This window comes from Lonchura striata, chromosome 26 (assembly GCF_046129695.1).
Source record: "Lonchura striata isolate bLonStr1 chromosome 26, bLonStr1.mat, whole genome shotgun sequence".
In the NCBI taxonomy this organism is placed as follows: domain Eukaryota; kingdom Metazoa; phylum Chordata; class Aves; order Passeriformes; family Estrildidae; genus Lonchura; species Lonchura striata.
This window is the reverse complement of record NC_134628.1, coordinates 1,231,799-1,251,162: the sequence shown is the minus strand read 5'-3', so window position 1 is coordinate 1,251,162 and position 19,364 is coordinate 1,231,799. Positions and strand designations below refer to the sequence as shown.

General features: G+C 62.2%; 1 protein-coding gene across 3 annotated transcripts in view; it reads right to left on the bottom strand.

The window, feature by feature from the left end:
* ADGRB2 (adhesion G protein-coupled receptor B2) overlaps positions 1-19,364 on the bottom strand; it is a 34,451-nt gene that overhangs the window by 12,584 nt on the left and 2,503 nt on the right. The window contains exons 2-11 of one of the 3 annotated variants that reach the window (XM_077788549.1): positions 14,231-15,035; positions 9,031-9,114; positions 6,995-7,159; positions 4,878-5,042; positions 3,338-3,502; positions 2,122-2,286; positions 1,945-2,046; positions 1,589-1,695; positions 375-569; positions 214-282 (exon numbers count right to left, since the gene is read on the bottom strand). In XM_077788549.1, coding sequence (XP_077644675.1) covers positions 214-282; positions 375-569; positions 1,589-1,695; positions 1,945-2,046; positions 2,122-2,286; positions 3,338-3,502; positions 4,878-5,042; positions 6,995-7,159; positions 9,031-9,114; positions 14,231-15,020 — 2,007 coding nt within the window. In that variant the 5' untranslated portion in view covers positions 15,021-15,035. The remainder of the gene's footprint in view (positions 1-213; positions 283-374; positions 570-1,588; positions 1,696-1,944; positions 2,047-2,121; positions 2,287-3,337; positions 3,503-4,877; positions 5,043-6,994; positions 7,160-9,030; positions 9,115-14,230; positions 15,036-19,364) is intronic. The other 2 variants (XM_077788550.1, XM_077788551.1) reach the window with 2 other exon arrangements.

The following is a 19,364-nucleotide window of genomic DNA, read 5'->3' as shown; positions in this document are numbered from 1 at the left end:
CTCATTGGTGATAGGGACACCCTCTTGGTGACGGGGACACCACCTTGGTGATGAGGACATCCCCTTGGTGATGGGGACATCTCATTGGTGATAGGGACACCCTCTTGGTGACGGGGACACTTCCTTGGTGATGGGGACATCCCCTTGGTGATGTGGACATCCCCATGGTGACAAGGACATCGCGGCTGCCACCGCCACCACTGTGCCACCCACCTGCTGGGCGTCCTCCCACTTGTCGCGGTTCTCCGCGTCCACCATGTAGCTCACCACCTGGAAGAAGCGCTGCGGGGACGGGGCTCAGCGGGGCTGGCGGCAGGCCGAGCCACCGGCACCTGTCCCGGGGAGGGGACCCTCGCTGTCCCCCTGGCCGCTACCTGCACGTCCTCGGAGGACGGGATGTAGGTGGCCCTCTTGAAGGTGTCAGTGACGTTGCGCAGGATGTCCACGGAGAAGAGCAGGTCTCCGCTGTAGTAGGTCTTGCGGGCCATGAGCTCCAGCAGGCTCCGCACCACCTGGGACATGCCCTCCCCTGCCAGCACCCGCTGGCCCTTGGCCAGGTGCTCCCGCAGCTGGTACCAGGGAGGGGACAGCGGTGTCACTCTGCTGCCACCACCCCCCAGCAGCTCTGCGTGTCCCTCATGGTGCCCGCAGCCCGGGGGACGCTGCAGAGTTAATTAAGGCGGCTGCGGGACGCGCAGGTTGAGGGTGTCCGCAGCGGTTTGGGGACATCCGGGGGGGTCTGGGGACATTCACAGGGGTTTGGGGACATCCAAGGTGGTCTGGGGACATCCAGGGTGGTCTGGGGACATTCACAGGGGTTTGGGGACATCCAGGGTGGTCTGAGGAAATTCACAGGAGTTTGGGGACATCCACAGTGATTTGGGGACATCCAGGGTGGTCTGGGGACATTCATGATGGTTTGGGAATGTCCATGGAGCCTAGGAACATCCACAGTGATTTGGGGACATCCAGGGTGGTCTGGGGACATTCACAGCGGTTTGGGGACATCCAGGAATGTGTTGGGACATTCACAGTGGTCTGGGGACATTCACAGGGGTTTGGGGACATCCAAGGTGGTCTGGGTACAATCACGGTGGTTTGGGAACATTCATGGAGTCTGGGGACATTCACAGGGATTTGGTGACATTCACAGGGTTTTGGGGAGATCCAGGGTGGTCTGGGAACATTCACAGGGGTTTGGGGACATGCATGGTGGTTTGGGAACATCCAGGGAGGTCTGGTGACATTCACAGGGTTTTGGGGACATCCAGGGAGGTCTGGGGACATCCGCGGGGGTCAGGGGGCATCCTCTCCATCCCAAAAGCCTTTTCCCAAACACAGGGGGACACAGCCCCCCTCAAGCTCTGGGATGGGATCCCTATTCCCACCCTCACAGGGATCTGAGGGAACCTTCCCCTCCCAAGAACCATTTCCCACGGACACAGCCCGGATGGGATCCACCCACAGAGCCGTGCCTCAGTTTCCCCATGCCAGAGAGGTGAGGTGGCTCTTGGAGCGCCAGGGATGGGACAGAGCTGCAGGGACAGGGACAGGGGACAGAAGGGGCCGTGTCGGAGCGGGCACCTACTGAGAGATGCAAGTATCTGTACTCGTGGGAGACGCAGCGGGCGAAGCTGGGCACACCCCAGTAGGCGACCCCGTGGGGGCTCAGCAGGCACCGGCGGCTGGCAGTCCCTGTGAGGGAAATTTGGGATTGGGGCTGGCACTGCAATCCCTTCCTGGCACCCCGATGCCACCCACAGCGCCCTGCGCAGCTCCAGGGGATTTAGGGCTGCTCGACCCCAATGTCACCCCCCACCCCCCGCCCTGCCCCACGAGGCTTGACCCCAATGCCACCCCCTTCCCCTGGGGATTTGGGGTGCTCAACCCCGATGCCACCCACCACCCCTTGACCCCTCCAGCCTTGGGGACATCTGGGGTCACCTGTGGCGTTGGGGGGACATTTGTTGTAGATGATCTCCCCAGCAGCCGTCTTCTTCCAGGTCATCAGCATCACGTACTCGTCCTTGCACATCTCGTGGTAGGCTGGGGGGCAAAGGGGGGTCAGCGCTGCCCAGCTGTGGGGCGAGGGGCGCTGGGGGGGTGCGGGGTACCCTGTACCTGGGCACTTCTTCTCGTTGCAGGTCTTCACCTCCTCGCCGGTGCCCTCGCAGGGGTAGCCCTGCATGCCCGTGCCCTCGCACATGCGGAAGCGCCGCTGCCAGCCGGTGTCGCAGGTCTTGGAGCAGAGGCTCCAGTGGTTCCAAGGACCCCACTTGCTGTCTGCTGTGGGGATGGGGACACCGTGGGACACCCGGCTCCGCGCATGGGGTGGCACCGGCGCTGCCCCGCGCGCCGCCAGCCGCAATCCCGCGGGGTGTGAAATGCGTGGATCGGCGATTTAGATCGCTTTTGGAGCAGACTGGCATCCTGCTGCAGATGCCCCTCGTTCCCTGCCACCATCCGTGGGCACCACGGCACAGCCACCACCTCCCTCCGTGGCTGCCAGTGGTGCCACCGCTTCTCCCACAAAGCAAGGAGCGGCTCCAAGGACAGGATGGGGACCCCGTGGTCCATCCTCTGCCTGGCGTCCCCGCGCCCAGAGCCATCCCCGGCCCCGTGTGCACGCCGGAGATCTCCCTCGTGTTTTTACGCCCTGGCACCGACGGGTCCCCAGCGCCACCCAGGATGAGGACAGTGCCAACCCCCGGTTCCTCTAGCTGAAACATGCCTGGTGGTCCTGGTGATAGTAAAAGGGTTTTAAAATCATGGGGATTTAAGGTTAGAAGGAAAGTTAAGCTTAGTAGACCCTGAAAAAAAATAAATACCCTTGGTACATGTAGGCCTTGTGCCTTGCTAGAACTGTGCCTGTGTAGCTGGTGCATGATAAATGATAGAATTGTTAGATGTGATGATTGTTTAGTAATTAAATATAATTACTGTTTAATCGTAAGAATAAGCATGAGAAACTGCGGTCAGGGGCCTAAGAAAGATCACGAGAAACTCATGCTTGAATAAAGTCAATATATACAATAGAACAATCTGAGTTTAATAATTGATACGTAAGTTATATAACGACAGAATATGAAATACGCTCAGCTCGAGAGCCGTGTCGGAGTCAGATTTGGGTCTGCACCCCGACTCCCAGAGCTCTCAATAAACGCACACATGCAGATAATCATATCCCACGATTTTTTGTGCGTCCCTGAACGCCAACACTGGCATCACCCTCAGGCTCCCCGCAGTGGAGAGGGCCGCCAGCACTCGGGGTGTCACCGGCGGTGACACCGCGGCGCCGGGGCCGTCCCCCCGTTCCCCCCAGCGCGCGGGGCCTTACTGGGACAGGTGGGGTTGGAGCACTCCCGGGCGTCGGCGTGGGCCCCCCGGCACTCGGCCCAGCCGTGGGCCGAGACGCTGCACTTGCGCGTCCGCTGCTGCGTGCCGTTGGCGCAGGTGACGGAGCAGCGGCTCCAGGCGCCCCACTCCAGCCACTGCCCTTCCACTGCGGGGACAAGGAGAGCGCCGTCAGCTCCCGGGGCACGGCGGCCGCTCGGCCGCGCCGCCGCCGGGCTCGCCGTCACCCGCGCCGGGCTCGCCGGGCAACGGGTCCAACCCTACGGCTGTGCCGGCTCGTCCTGTGCCGGCGGCGCTGGGAGCGGGGGTTGTCACCAGGGCTGGCCCCCGCACGGGCTGGGACACGAGGGACACGCTCAGGGTGGGGACCCTGGTGTCGCTCGCACCCAGCTTGGCGCTCCTGGCACCCTTGGTATTGCTCCCAGCCAAGCCTCTGGCATCGCTCCTGCCGAATCCAGAAGCTCTGGCGTTGCTTTTCACCAAATCCAGCAGCCCTGGCATTGCTTTTTAACAAATCCAGCATCCCTGGCATCATTTCCAGCCACATCACCATCCCTGTCATCACTCCTGCCGAACTTAGTGTTCCTGGCACCCTTGGTATTGCTCCCAGCCAAGCCTCTGGCATCAGTCCTGCTGAATCCAGAAGCTCTGGTGTTGCTTTTCACCAAATCCAGCAGCCCTGGCATCGCTTCCAGTCAAACCCAGAATCCCTGGTATCAATTCTGGCCAAATCCAGCAGCTCTGGCATCACTTCCAACCAAACCCAGAATCCCTGGCATCACTTCTGGCCAAATCCAGCATCCCTGGCATTGCTTTTTAACAAATCCAGCATCCTTGGCATCGCTTCCAACCACATCCACCATCCCTGTCATCACTCCTGCCAAATCCGTCGTCCCTGGCACCACTTCCAACCAAATATGGCATCCCTGGCATCGTTCCCTGCCAAGCTCGAGACTCCAGCAGCATCGCCACAGGACAGCCGTGCCCAAAGCGGTGTGCCACGGCTGCCAGTCCCTGTCAGAGCTGCTGCAGGAGCAGCTCCCGCGCTCCCTCCTGCTCCAGGAGACACATGGCATCCCTGCCCGTCACCGCAGAAACCCCACAGCCACCACCACGGCCGCTCCTGGCACGCAGGAGGAAGGGACAGCAGTGGCACTGCCAGCTGTGAGCAGACAGACCCTGCAGCCGACCCCCTTTGCCACCTCCCTGAGCCCCACAGTGTCCCTGTGCCACCCCAGTGCCAGGCACAGCAGAGGGGCAGGGAAGGAGCTGCCTCCTTTGTGGTGCCCAGGCTGGACCCTGCCCACGCTGGGGTCGTGAGACCCCGGCACGGCCAGCAGCGCCGAATTCCCACCGGGATCTCCAGCGGGGACAGGACGGTGCGCCCGGTGTCACGGCAGCCCCGCGTCCCCGCTGCCCGTGGCGGTGCCACCCGTCCCTCGCGGCACCAGGAGCTCCTGGTGCCGTCTCCTGGCGTTCCCGGCGGGAAGAAGGAGCGTGGGGAGAGGGAGGGAGGTACTGACCCGGGCAGATCGCGATATTGCAGGGCTTGGCCTGCAGCTCGGGGCCCTCGCAGGCCTTCCCTCGGCGCCGCGAGGCCGCGCAGAGCCGCGTCCTGGTCCTGGCCCCTCGCCCGCAGGTCACCGAGCACAGGCTCCACGGGGACCACTCCTCCCACGCGCCGAGAACTGCAACACAGCACAGCCCGGGGGCTCCTGGCACCGAGGGCTCCTGGCCTGGCAGAGCCCTCGCGCCCTGCCCAGGGCTCAGCCGGGCTCGGTTCCCAGCCCTGCCTGCCCCGTCGTCACCCCTGAGCTGGCAGCGCTGCTCCAGCCTCCCTCTGTGGTGCTGGCACTGGCGGCGCGTGTCCCCCCAATGTGGGAATCCAGAGCATCCCTCTGTCTGCCCTGGGACCCTGGCAGGGGTCAGGAACCCCCCTGGACAGAGCCCCCAGAGACACTGGCTGTGATCTCTGGCCATGGAAAAGAGTTTTCAATCTTACGGCACAAATTACCAGCTCTGAGTGTTTGATATCAGTAATAATTAAGTGTGGCACGGGTGCAAAAGTAAAATTTTAGGATTCTAGATGAGGGGTTCAAAGGGGACAAGATGGAGGAAATTGGGTGTGCCTTGTCCTTTTTCTCCTTCTTCATGCCCTCCATGTCTCACTGTGGTGTTGGCATTTTTCTGTTGGTTCAGGCTGGGGACACACTGTCCAACGTAGGTGACAGATATTGGCACGTTCTTGTAAATCCAGCCCAGGGAGTTTCTGGTATTGAATGTTTGTCACATCCCACTGAGGGCAGAGCCCCACACGCTGCCCTGCAGGACAGAGCTGGGCAGGGCAGCAGAACATGTGAGAGATAAACAGAATAAACAACCTGGAAACCAGCACAGATGAATTATGACTTCTGCTTTGGCAGCGGGGCAGAAAGACAGAGACTTTCTACAATCTCGGGATCATCAATAGCACAGATTCCGACACCCAAAGCCACACACGGGTCACCCCAGTCCCTGGCAGCATGTGGCAAGCACATTTTTCTCCCTCTCAGGATTTTCATAGAGGTGCACAGAGAGAAATGAAAGAGAAAACAATTTCTGTTTCTGCTCCTTGTTTTCCATGTGGAATGTGTTTGGAGAACTGTACCTGGAGTGAGTGCTGGGTTGGATTCTGGTGAGGATTGTTTGAGCCTGGTGGCCAATCCAACCCACCTGGGGCTGGGCTCTCAGAGAGGGTCACGAGTTGTGTTAGAGTCACAGAAAGTAGTGTTTAGTTTTAGTATTTTCCTTTTTATATAGTATATTAATGTATTTTAGCCATAGTTATAATAAAGAAATCATTCAGCCTTCTGAATTGAGTCAGACATCCTCATTTCTTCCCACTGGCTTCGCCTGCGTTTACAACATCAGCACACCGAGCACGACCTGCCCCTCGCACCCACGGGAGCTCAGCGCTCCAGGAAAGTTCAGGGACCATCCTAAAGGATGTTCCTCCTCGAGCTCCGATGTCCTGGGGGTGCCAGGACAGGGCTGCACTCCCCGGCACGGAGAGGAGCAGACACTGCATGTCCTGAGGGTGAAAATCCCTCGAAACACCCCAGATTAGGACAGGGCAGTGTGGCTGCCACTGTGGCACCCTGAGGTCCCTCCCGTGTCCCACATGAGACGCACGGACACCACCACGGACAGCCGGGAGCTCCTCGGCACCCTGCTGCCCCCCGCCTCGGGGCACCGAGCAGCTCAGCCCCCTCCTGCCCCACGGCAGCGGGAACCCCTCGGAATTCCGGGCTCCAAATCCCCCAGGCTCCAGCACAAAACCTCGGGGACATCCAGGAGGAGCCCCCAGTTCACCAGGAGAAAGGATGGAAAGGATTTCCTCAGGCAAACCCCCGGCAGCAGCACGGCTGACAGGGCACGGGGCACATTCCAACACCTCCCCAAGAGGGACTCCAGGGGATGGAGGGATGCCAACAGCACCCGGAGCACCCCAGCGCAGGGCGGGCACCACAACCGTGCCAAGCCACCCTTCTCATCCACCCTGAGTTGATCCCAGCAACGCATTCTCTCTGCCCCCACCCTCCTGCCCCGCGCAGCCCCGCGGTGTCGCCGGTGTCGCCGGTGTCGCCGGTGTCCCCCGTACCTGGGCAGGTGGCGGTGTTGTTGCAGGTGCGCGTCTCCCGGAGCAGCCCGCTGCACAGCGTCCCGTAGGGAGAGGAGACGCAGGAGCGCGTCCGCACCTGGGAGCCCTGGCCGCACGTCAGGGAGCAAACGCTCCACTGCGACCACTCCTCCGCCGCGGGGTCCCCTGCGGGACACAGGGAGCCTGAGAGGGGACAGGCGACAGGGGACACGCCACCAGTGCAGCCCCGCAAGGGGACAGGGAGATGGGTGGCTGGCAGAGGTGGGTGTAGGGGTGAGGGTTTGAGGGTGACCGGGGTGGCACGGAGGGTGTCAGTGAGGTGAGGCCTCGGATGGGGCTGGAGAAGGGATTGAGGCACGGGATGGCAGCTGGTGGGAGGGACAGGGTGCATGCCAGGAGGGGCTGGCAGGGCTGGCAGGGTGGGCAGTGGGCAGTGGGCAGCACGGGCAGGGTGGGCAGAGTGGTCAGGGGGCAGCAGGGGCAGGGTGAGCAGGGCAGGGTGGGCAGTGGGCAGCACAGGCAGAGTGGGCAATGGGCAGTGGGCAGCATGGGCAGGGTGGGCAGAGTGCACAGGGTGGGCAGCACAGACAGCACGGACAGGGGGAGTGGGGTGGGCAGAGTGGTCAGGGGGCAGCAGGAACAGGGTGAGCAGGGCAAGGTGGGCAGTGGGCAGCATGCACAAGCATGGACAGGGTGAGAAGGGCAGAGTGGGCAGTGGGCAGCACAGACAAAACAGGCAGGGTGAGCAGGGTGGACAGGGTGGGCAGTGGGCAGCACAGGCAGGGTGGGCAGTGGGCAGCGGGCAGCATGGGCAGGGTGAGCAGGGTGGACAGGGTGGGCAGCACACACAGCATGGACAGGGGGAGTGGGGTGGGCAGAGTGGTCAGTGGGCAGCATAGACAGGGTGGGCAGCACAGGCAGCACGAGTGGGGTGGACAGGGTGGTCAGTGGGCAGCACGGGCAAGGTGGGCAGTCATGGACAGGCTGGACAGCACAAGCAGCACAGACAGCATGGGCAGGGTGGGCAGTGGGCAGCGGGAAGCATGGGCGGTCACAGGCAGGGTGGGCAGCATGGACAGGGTGGGCAGTGGGCAGCACAAACAGGGTGGGCAGCATGGACAGGGTGGGCAGTGGGCAGCACAAACAGGGTGGGCAGCGTGGGCAGTGTGTGCATGGTGGGCAGCACAGGGTGGGAAGCACAGGGTGGTCAGCATGGACAGGGTGGGCAGTCATGGACAGGCTGGACAGCACAAGCAGCACAGACAGCATGGGCAGGGTGGGCAGTTGGCAGCACAGACAGGGTGGGCAGCGTGGACAGCGTGGGCAGCGTGGGCAGCATGGGCAGCATGGGCAGCGTGGGAAGCCCTCCGCAGCTCCCTCTCCCCGGCCCGTCGCACGCTGACATTTCCAACAAGCGGCTCTTATTAAGGTTGATGATGTCTCTGAGGCTCTTGGACAGCCCAGCAGCAGAGCCCATCCGTTTAAATTAAACGGGGATAGATGGGGGAGGCCTCCAAAGGCACCGTTTGTCCTGCAGACAGGCAGGACGCGGGCTCTGTGTCACCCGCGGGGGTGACAACGTGTTGGGGTCACACGGGCACCCCGAGACTGGGCAGGGTGACCCAGGAGCTCCCGGTGGGGCAGGAGCCCCGTGAGCGTGGCCGGGAATTCTGCATGCCGGGCACACGGAGCAGAGCCGGGGCCCATCCATCTCCTGCTCGCCTCCGAGCCCTCCGCCCATAAATCAGGGAGGCTGGGGAGGGGGGAGCAGCACACTCCAATTACCCAGATGGATTTGCCAAATAAATACATTTGAACGAAACAATTAATAGATTTTTTTTTCTTTTTTTTCTTTTTTTTTTTCCCGCTTCTGCTTTACAAGCCTCGGAGGAAAGTGCAGAGGGAAAAAATATATAAATGGAGCGAATTAAGGCAGTCCGTGGGCAGGGAGCTAAAGGGACTCGCTCCATCTCTGTCACCCCTGCCCAGGTGAATGAGCCTGGTGTCACCAGCGTCCCCCTGCCCGTTCCTGGTACCTGTCTGGGCCATGTAGACCCCGGGTTCATCCGCTGACCGTGGCCACTGGGTCTTCACCTTCTGGTTCTCCTCGACCGCATTGCCTAGGAGAGAGAAATGCCCAAATGAGAGTGGGCAAGGGACGGGGATGGGGACAGGGATGGGGACAGCCCAGCGTGGGACATTTCAAGGGGGTACAGCGATGCCTGTCCCCACGCTGACACCACCGAGAGCATCACTGAGCACACTCCCAGCGCCCCAACCGTGTCACAGCCACCCCAAAATGTCCCAGGGCTGTCAGCTGGACCCCAGCCTGGGGTGGCACGTCCCTGGCGCAGGCAGGGTGCCCGTGTCCCCACCGTGCCAGGCGGAGGTGCTCTCCCGTCCCCACTTATCAGCTCTCTGCAGTGAGGTGGCACAAATTTATGGCTCGGCTCACCAAAAATAACAAGCGATCCATCAAGAGCACTTGGCGTGAAATGAACTGGCATGTGCGGGGCCCGGCGGGGGACGCGGCTGCAGGCGCAGGGGGACACCTCCCTCGGCGTCCCCCAGGCCACCAGAGAGACTCCTGTCCCCAAATCTGGGCCCTGGAGCTCCTGTGGGTTCACCCCGGCTGCTCCTGCTGGATGTGCCACGGGGGACAGAGGGACAGCACCATCAATGGCAGTGATGTCACCCCCAAAACTGCTGTCACTTCACTGCTGTGACAGCCAGGAGAGCAGGCAGGGATGGCACAACCTGCCAGCCAAACACAGCGCTGTCCCCAAGGGATGGAGGGGAGGTGGCATGGGGACACCTGGCACTGCCAGGGTGCTTTGGGCACATGGTGGCTCCCGCCGGGACACCGAGTGGGAACACCCAGCCCCAGGCAGGAAGCACAGCCTGCTCTGGCACTGGTTGTGTGTCTAAAAGCCCCAAATTTACCGAGTTTTGCCTTAACTCAGGGTAAACCTTCAGGGCTCCCTGCTGGCACCCCCAGATCCTGCCCTTGGACATCCCAGTCCAGAATTCCCGCTGGCATGGGAGGCACAGCGGGACCTGGGGACACCGAGGGGATGCCCAGGGGGGTCTGTGGGGCCACCGGGCTGAATTCCCCACAGGGCCACCCCGCTCTGGGAGCGCCACAGCAGAATCACACACGGCACGGCGGGAGCCTGGGGAAAACCATAAATCCCGAGGATATACGAGGGCGTTCTCCCCGGCTGTGTTCGACAGAGACACCAAATTCAATTTCCTTCGGAGAGCGTTAAATCCTCGCCTGTCACTGCCGAGAGGCTGCAGCCAACCCTGACACCACACCCCACCCTGCCCGGGGGTCCCCCAGCACCCCAGCACAGCACAGCTGGTGGGGGCAAGGGTGGGAGGTGATTCTGGGGACACCAGGGGTGTTCTTTGGGGACCTCAAGGCGAATCCCAAGGCTGGTTGTGTCCTTGTCCCAGCAGCACCTCACTGGGGGTTGCTTTCTGAGCAGGGATGAGTTCGGGGTGAGGGAAACCCAAAATTTGAGCTGCTTGGCCTCGACACAGCCGAGGTTGTCTAAAAGAGGGGGGTCACACCTTTGGGGGTCTTTAGAGGGGACGCATCACCTGGAACCTGGAGCAGCAGGGCTGAACACACCCGAAGCCACCCCACGAAACTCCAAACCACCCACGCTTCCCACCCGCGTGCCTCCAAACCCCATCCCCGAATCCCCCCGGCAGAGCTTGCCCACGGCGGGGATGACGCGGGCGCCGGGGACCCCGGGGGTCAGCGCTGTGGGGAGGCTTTGGGTGGGCGCCAGCCCCGCGTCGCTGCGGCGCAGGAGCCGCTGAGATCAGCGCTGGGCACCCGCCAAGCCTGGGCTCACAGGCTCCATTCAGCCCCCCCGGCCCCGCGTGCCACCATCCCCCTGAAAGGCGACCATTCTCCACCCGGGGGGAGGCCAGGTGGGAGCCCGGGACCCCCCCGGGCCGCACGAAGGGCGCTCTGTGCCGCGGCCCCGCGGCTCGGCGCGGTGGCACCCGGGGGGGACGGTGGCAGCGGCGTGGCGCGAGGCAGCGCGTCGCCCCCACGGCTCCGGCACCGCAGCGACGCCGAACCTCCGGGTGCTCCAGCCTTTAATTGGATGTCAAATGGAATTTGGAGAGGGAGACGGAGTTCGCAGCCGGAGAGGCGGAATGTGGCACTGAGCCCTGCCAGCTCTGCAGGGACCCCCCTGGCCAGCGCCCTGTGCCAGGCTCGGGGGAGATAACCCCGCAGAACCTCCCCTGGGGATGGGCTGGGTCTCCTGGAGGAGCCATCCCACCCTGGATCCCAGTTCTCCATCCCATCCTGGATCCCAGTTCTCCATCCCATCCTGGATCCCAGTTCTCAGTCCTCTCTTGGATCCCAATTCTCCTCCCATCCTGGATCCCAGTTCTCAATTCCATCCTGGATCCCAACTCTCCATCCTGTCCTGGATCGCAGTTCTCAATCCTGTCTTGGATCCCAAATCTCCAGCCCATCCTGGATCCCAGTTCTCCATCCCATCCTGGATCCAAATTCTCCAATCCATCCTGTATCCTGCCTCTCCATTTTATCGTGGATCCTGTTTCTGCATCCCAATTCTCCATCCTAGATCCTAGTTCTCCATCCTGGATCCCGTTTCTCCATCCCATCCTGGATCCCAATTCTCCATCCTAGATCCCTCTTCTCCATCCCATCCTGTAACCCAGTTCTCCATCCTGGATCCCAGTTCTCCATCCCATCCTGGATCCTGTTTCTCCATCCTGGATCCCGTTTCTCCATCCTGGATCCCGTTTTTCCGTCCCATCCTGGTCTCCACAGGCAGCCCCAGCCACGGCAGGTGCCCCCCTCGGGCACGGGGTCAGCCAGGCTGACCTTGGGGCTGGCACCTGAGCTCTTCATCCCCCGCGGAGAGTGGCGTTTAAATGGGGAAAAAAGAAACAAAACGTGGAAAAAAAACCCATAAAAAATGGAATCAGCTCAAGCAGCTCCCCTGGGATGAGGCGATTTAGAGCCCTGCAGCTGTAACAGACCGGGGATTTAGTGGGGGATCTGCCCGTAATGACATTGAACTCCTGAAATAAATGCTAAAACCCAACGAAATTATCTCTACACCCCCGGCCCGGCACTGCCCCGCCGCCTAATCTGCCGGATAAAGACCCCGGCGCAGCCCAGCTGGGCATTGCTCCTACCCTGAGGCTGCCGGAGGGAAAACATCTGGCCAGATGTGTCCCGAAATCCCCAGGGCAGCAGCAGGGCAGGGCAGGATCCCGCTGCTGGCGGCTGCTCTCTCCTCAGCCGTTCCCACAAGGCCGGAACGAGCAAATGGCCTCGTTCCTCCTGCTGAGCAGCCCGGCCGCCGTGCCGTGCCGTCCTGCCCGGAATAACAAGCGCCCAGGCCGCAGCAGTCGAGGGTAATTTGCCACGGCAAAAAGTCCTTTCACCTGCAAATTGTTTCCCACGTCTCCACCAAGGCACGCTGGGTTGGCTCCTGCTCCTGCCCCGTGCCAGCGAGGCGGCGAGCCAGGCCAGGGATGTGCCAGAGCGGCCGTGGCATCGGCCCTGGCAGCGGTGGGGTCACCGTGGTGTTCCCAGGGGTGGCTGGGCCACGGCAAGGGCAGAGCGAGGGGCAGCTCCACGGATTTGAGCTCATCCAGATTCCCTGCTCCGTGCACGGTGTCCAGTTGGCACCATCCTGCCCTAAATTGTGTGCACAGGCAGGATTCACCCATCCCATGGGTTCCCTGATCCATGCCCAGTGCCCAGTGGGCACCATCCTGCCCTAAATCGTGTGCACAGGCAGGATTCATCCATCCCATGGATGCCCTGCTCCATGCACAGTGCCCAATTGGCACCATCCTGCACTAAACTGTGTGCACAGGCAGGATTCATCCATCCCATGGATGCCCTGCTCCATGCCCAACCTCCAGCTGGCACCAATCCTACCCCAGCAGTGTGCATGGGCAGGATCCATCCATTTCCCATTCCCTGCTCCATGCCCAATGCCCCACTGGCACCTCCATCCCCTGGATCCATCCATTTACCATTCCCTGCTCCATGCCCAGTGCCACACTGGCACCTCCAGCCTCAAAATCCATCCATTTCACCATTCCCTGCTCCATGCCCAATGCCCCACTGGCACCCTCCAGCCCCTGGATCCATCCATTTCACCATTCCCTGCTCTGTGCCCAATGTTCCACTGGCACCTCCATCCTCTGGATCCATCCATTTCACATTCCCTGCTCCATGCCCAGTGCCCCACTGGCACCCTCCAGCCCCTGGATCCATCCATTTCACATTCCCTGCTCCATGCCCAATGCCCCACTGGCACCCTCCAGCCCCTGGATCCATCCATTTCACCATTCCCTGCTCCATGCCCAGTGCCACACTGGCACCTCCATCCTCTGGATCCATCCATTTCACCATTCCCTGCTCCATGCCCAGTGCCACACTGGCACCTCCAGCCTCAAAATCCATCCATTTCCCATTCCCTGCTCCATGCCCAATGCCCCACTGGCACCTCCATCCCCTGGATCCATCCATTTCCCATTCCCTGCTCCATGCCCAATGTTCCACTGGCACCCTCCAGCCCCTGGATCCATCCATTTCACCATTCCCTGCTCTGTGCCCAATGTTCCACTGGCACCTCCATCCTCTGGATCCATCCATTTCACATTCCCTGCTCCATTCCCAGTGCCCCACTGGCACCCTCCAGCCCCTGGATCCATCCATTTCACATTCCCTGCTCCATGCCCAATGCCCCACTGGCACCCTCCAGCCCCTGGATCCATCCATTTCACCATTCCCTGCTCCGTGCCCAATGTTCCACTGGCACCTCCATCCTCTGGATCCATCCATTTCCCATTCCCTGCTCCATGCCCAATGCCCCACTGGCACCTCCATCCTCTGGATCCATCCATTTACCATTTCCTGCTCCATGCCCAGTGCCCCACTGGCACCTCCATCCCCTGGATCCATCCATTTACCATTCCCTGCTCCATGCCCAATGTTCCACTGGCACCTCCATCCTCTGGATCCATCCATTTCCCATTCCCTCCTCCATGCCCATTTCCCAGCTGGCACTTTCCAGTCCCACAGAGCTCTCACAAGCCTGATCCCTCCTCTGCCCCGTCCCCACCATCCCCATTCCCCGTGCACCACGCACAGGCACAACCCACCAGCACGAACAGCACCCAGCGACCCCAGCGGGTCCATCCCCGCTGCCCACTCACCGCGGGGCACCTCGGGCAGCTCGAGCTCGTTGGCATCGGCGGAATGCAGCTCGGTGGGGCAGCAGTCGGGGGCTGCGGGTACCGGCGTGGGCGCGGGCGCCGGGGGCCGGGTGCCGTTGCGCCGGGGCACCGGAGCGCTCTCGGCCTGGCAGCTGCAGCCGGCGTGGGTGAAGCCGCAGCGGCGGGCACCGGGAGCCTGCAGGCACTCCTCGAGCCAGCGGCACAGCACGCTGCAGGTGAACTGGCTGGAGTTGTTGTTGTTGATGAGCAGCACCTCCACGAAGCGGAATTCCAGCGCTTGCGGCTCCAGCAGCCGCGGCGCCGCCTCGGGCTCGGCCGCCAGGCAGAGCTGCACGAAGTTCTTGTCGAAGTGCAGGAAGGTGAAGGGTCCCGCGCCTTCGCACAGCTCCAGCTCGGCTTCCTCGTCCTCCTCCTCCTCCTGCTGCTGCTCGGGGCGCTGGCGGGCGGGCGCGGGGCTGGCCTCGCCCCGCGGGTCGCAGGTGTAGTTGGCCAGGTAGTGGTCGAGCGGCAGCACCATGGGCGAGAAGTGCGTGCACACCTGCTCCTCCCGGTTGAAGCGGAGGTAGAGCGAGTACTTGGTGGGGTCGGGGTTCTCCAGGGTCCAGGAGCAGCCGGAGGAGATGGTGGGGAACAGGTCCTTGAGGGAGAAGGAGCCGTAGAGGACGCCCGAGGCCAGGGCGGAGCAGGCGCTGGGAGCGGGGTCGAAGCCCCGCGTGAGCCACAGGACAGACGATATCACAGCCAGTAAGAGGGGACCAGCAGCGGTCATCCTATGGCATTTGCCCTGCGGACAGACAGACAGACGGACACACGGACAGAGGCTTACCCAGGGGAGCTGAGCCGGGGGTCAGCAGCCTGCCCTGAGCCCGGCTGCTGTGAGAGCAGCATCCCACTTACCCCATGTGGTTCATGTCCCCACCGGGTCCCTGTCCCCATCTGGCACCTTGCGGGGTTACAGGGGACCCCTTGGTGTGCCAGTGAGGCCCCAGGTTGGGGATTCTGAGCACAGAGCGAGGATTCACCCCAAAAGCACCAGAGCAGAGACCCAGCCCTGCAGTCACCCCCCTGCACCCTCTGCTCACCCCTCCACGAGCTGGCCAAGCACAGCCTGGGCGTGGAGCCACCAAACAACTCCAAACGGGGCTACAAAACCCCTCGGAGCTCATTCTGGTGCGCTGGAGCATGGTGAGGACAGGCTGGCATCTCTGGGGGTGCACGGTGCCACCCCAGCAGCGCCGTGTCCCCACATCCATCCTAAGAGCCAGCACCGGGTGAGCAGCCACTGCTCGGTACAGATGTCTTGGATACCTCTCCGGGAATGCAGAGCATCCCCATGAACGGCTTTTTAATAGCTCATTAATAAAATAATGCATGCCGTGGCCTTATTAAGTGAGCCCCGGAGCGCCGAGGCCGCCGTGCACGTGTCAGCATCACTCAGCCTGTGCCCGGGGCAGCGGTGGCAAGGGGACAGCCCTGGGGACAGCAGGGGACATCCAGGAGGTGGCCACAGGGCCAGATGCCACGGCAGAGGTTGATTTTGAAATCGCTGAGGTCGCCGTTCGCCTCCGCCCAGCCGTGGGCTGGGGATGCCGAGCGCTGGGCACGGCACGGGGGATGCTCCTCCTCACCCTCAAAGAGAAATCCTGCCCCAAACCACCCTCAAATAGTAAATCCTGCCCCAAACCACCCTCAAACACCAAATCCTGCCCCAAACCACCCTCAAACAACAAATCCTGCCCCAAACCACCCTCAAATAGTAAATCCTGCCCCCAAAGCACCCTCAAACTGCAAATCCTGCCCCAAAACCACCCTCAAACACCAAATCCTGCCCCAAAACCACCCTCAAACAGCAAATCCTGCTCCCAAACCACCCTCAAACAGCAAATCCTGCCCCAAACCACCCTCAAACAACAAATCCTGCCCTCAAACCACCCTCAGACACCAAATCCTGCCCCCAAACCACCCTCAAACACCAAATCCTACTCCTGAACCAACCTCAAACACCAAATCCTGGTCCTGAACCACCCTCAAACACCAAATCCTGCCCCCGAACCACCCTCAAACAACAAATCCTGCCCTCAAACCACCCTCAGACACCAAATCCTGCCCCCAAACCACCCTCAAACACCAAATCCTACTCCTGAACCAACCTCAAACACCAAATCCTGGTCCTGAACCACCCTCAAACACCAAATCCTGCCCCCGAACCACCCTCAAACACCAAACCCTGCTCCCGAATCACCCCTGGCTCAGGCGCTGGTGCTGGGGCATCCCCTGGCTCTTCGGGAGGGACACGGAGCCTTGGCCGAGCCTGCGCTGGAGCCACTCCGGGGACATTAAAGAGCTAAAAATATCCCGATTCTCATGCAACAGGCTGGCACCGGCTCCTGCCGCCCCGGCAGCACCGGGGGGGGCTCGGTGCTGGCATTGCCCCCTCCAGGGCACGGGGAGAGGGGCTGGGATGGAGCCAACGGGAGCAGTCCGCATCTCCCCGATGCCAGCAGGGGGATGTGCAGGAAAAGAAAACGCCGCTTTTCCAGAGGAAAACGCTCCGGTTCCTCTGGGCTCCAGGAAATGCAACAGGAGAGGCCCAAAATTGCAGCTGCAGCCGGAGCGGGGAGCACCGCGGGCATCCCCCACCGGGGCTACTGGAGCGGCCACCGAGGACCGGGGGTCCCCCGGAGAGTCGCAGCCCCCTCCGCTGCTCCGGGAGAGGCGGGAGAGGGGGCAGGGAGGAGGAGGAGGAGGAGGAGGGAGAGGAGAGAGGAGGAGGTCAGGCAGGGACACGCTGCTGCTCTGCAGCGAGCTCCTGGGGCTCCCGCAGCCTGGCAGGGACACAAGATGGTGCTTGCTTCCCTCGGCCGGGAGCAGCGAGCAGGGAGGCTCCGGCAGCAGCATCCATCCATCTGTCCATCCATCCATCCATCCATCCATCCATCCATCCATCCATCCTTCCTTCCTTCCATCCATCCTTCCTTCCTTCCATCCTCCATCCATCCCGCCCGCTGCAAGGCTCGGGGATGGACAGACCCCACTCCTCACCTCTCCAGGCATTCATGATCCAGCTGTTCTGGGATCTGGGATATGGGCAGCTTCCTCCCAGCCCCAAAACCTCCGGGCTGCGGCTGCCCGGAGCCCGGCACGGCTGAACCGGAGCTGCCGGAGCTCACTCGGCACCAGCCCCGCTGCCTGCAGCGCCCGAGCCGCCGCCGGAACCGCGGCCGCCGCTGCTGCAGTGAAAATATTTCACCGAGCTGCGAGGGGACCCAGGAGATTTTTAACATCTGGGCCAGCGAGTCACCCGGCGGGAGCTACCGGGGGTCGCCTCACCCGCAGCCGGCAGCGCGGGGGGACCCCGCACCCTGCGGCGTCACCGGCCGGGGGAGCCCGGCCCGAGCGCGGTACCGGGGCACGGCCGCGCCGGCATCACCCCGGCTGCCTTCCAAAAAAACCCGCCTGGATTCCTGCGGGATGAGCCGAGACCGCATCCCGGCAGCGCTGCCGGGTCCCTGGGGGCAGCTGGCGACCACCCAGGGACCCCCGCACCCCGCCGGGGACGGCGATGTCACCCGGAGCGCGGCGGGCACAGCCTGGCACGCTCGCCCGCCGCAGGCGCCCGCTCCAGCCCCTTCCATCTGCCTTTGTTCCCGCCCGGGCGCAGGAAAGGGGGTGGGTTTAAAGCTTTAATTAAAGCTTTTAAAGAGCCATCACAGAGCTGCGAAGCGGCCGGGCGGGCGGAAGAGACAGCCCCGTTCTCTCCGCGCCGTCTCTCTCCATCCCTGCTGGAATATCGCGCCGGGAAGAGCCGGATCCCGGCGCGGCTCGGCTCTCCCCGGCCGCGGCACGGCACTGCTCCTGGCGCACGAACAGGTTGTTTCCCTGAGGATATTCCGCCTGGATTTTGGCTGCATCCCCATGCAGCTCCAGCATCCCGGCACGGCAGGAGCTCAAATCGTGACCGTCTCCAGTCAGGAAAAGCCAGGGACAACCAACAGTCCCCAAAAAAAAGTGACAAATGGGCAGCACTAAAGCCCTCGGCATCAATAATCTGAGAAACCGTTAATGGCAGAGTAAAGGAGATTTTTGACAGGCTGCAGAAAATACAAAATCCACGGGGAAAAAAAGACCTGATCCGGGAAAATTCCTAACATGAGCGTGGCTTAGGATAAAGGAATAAAAAGTAAGGAAGGGCTGGGGCACCCTGGGTGGTTGATCCAGCGTGGAACAACCTCGCTTCCCTGCCAAAAGGAACGGGCTGGCCCTTGGCACGGCACAGCCGGGCAGCTCCATCCCAGGGGTGACAGTGACAGCGACAAGGGCGGCACCACCACGAGCAATTCCCAACCCCCAGGGGAGGCATCCAGCGACTCCAAAGCTGCTCCAAAACACCTCCACGGGGACCCCCGCCACTGAGCTGGGCTGTCCCGAGCCTTCCCAGCCCTTCCCCCCACGGAGCAGCGCCATTCCTGGGGAAAACCCGGCTGCAGTCCCGACCTCCAGCCCAAACCCCACGGATCCCTGCGCGGCACACGCTTGCACACGCGTGTGCACAGCCAGCAGGGACAGCCACATCCCAGCTGCTTCCAGCCGCTCTGGCACAATTCCCTCAGCGTCCAGGACCACGTTTTCCCTCCTTTCCATGATTCTACGTCTCCCTTGTCCCCCTGGCTCGCCCGGCGCGCTGCCACGGCCTCTCCCGGAGCCGGCAGGCTGGCAGCGGTGCCGAGCTGTAATTAATGGTGCCGCTTTGCCAATGCCTGGCACGGCCTCGCGAGCACTGGCAAGCACAGGCCTCTTTATTTATTTGACTTAACTGCTGTTGGTAAAACTCCGCTCCAAAAGCAAGGCCGGGAGACAGTGCAGAGAAATCTCCGCCGGGAGTAGGGATTTGCTCTGCCAGGGAACGGCGTGTGCTGCCTCACCCCCCACCCCGGCCCTGCACAGCTCGGGGGGTCCCTGCAGTCACAGCCCCCCCTCGGTGCTCCCGCGGCCTCTTCCAAGGAGTTTCTCCCACATCCTTGGGGTGTGAGTCCCTCTTTTCCATCAGCTCCGTTCTGGGAGGGCTCCGAAGCGGGGTTCTGATCCCCAGCGCTGGCGGCAGGAGCTGTTCTCA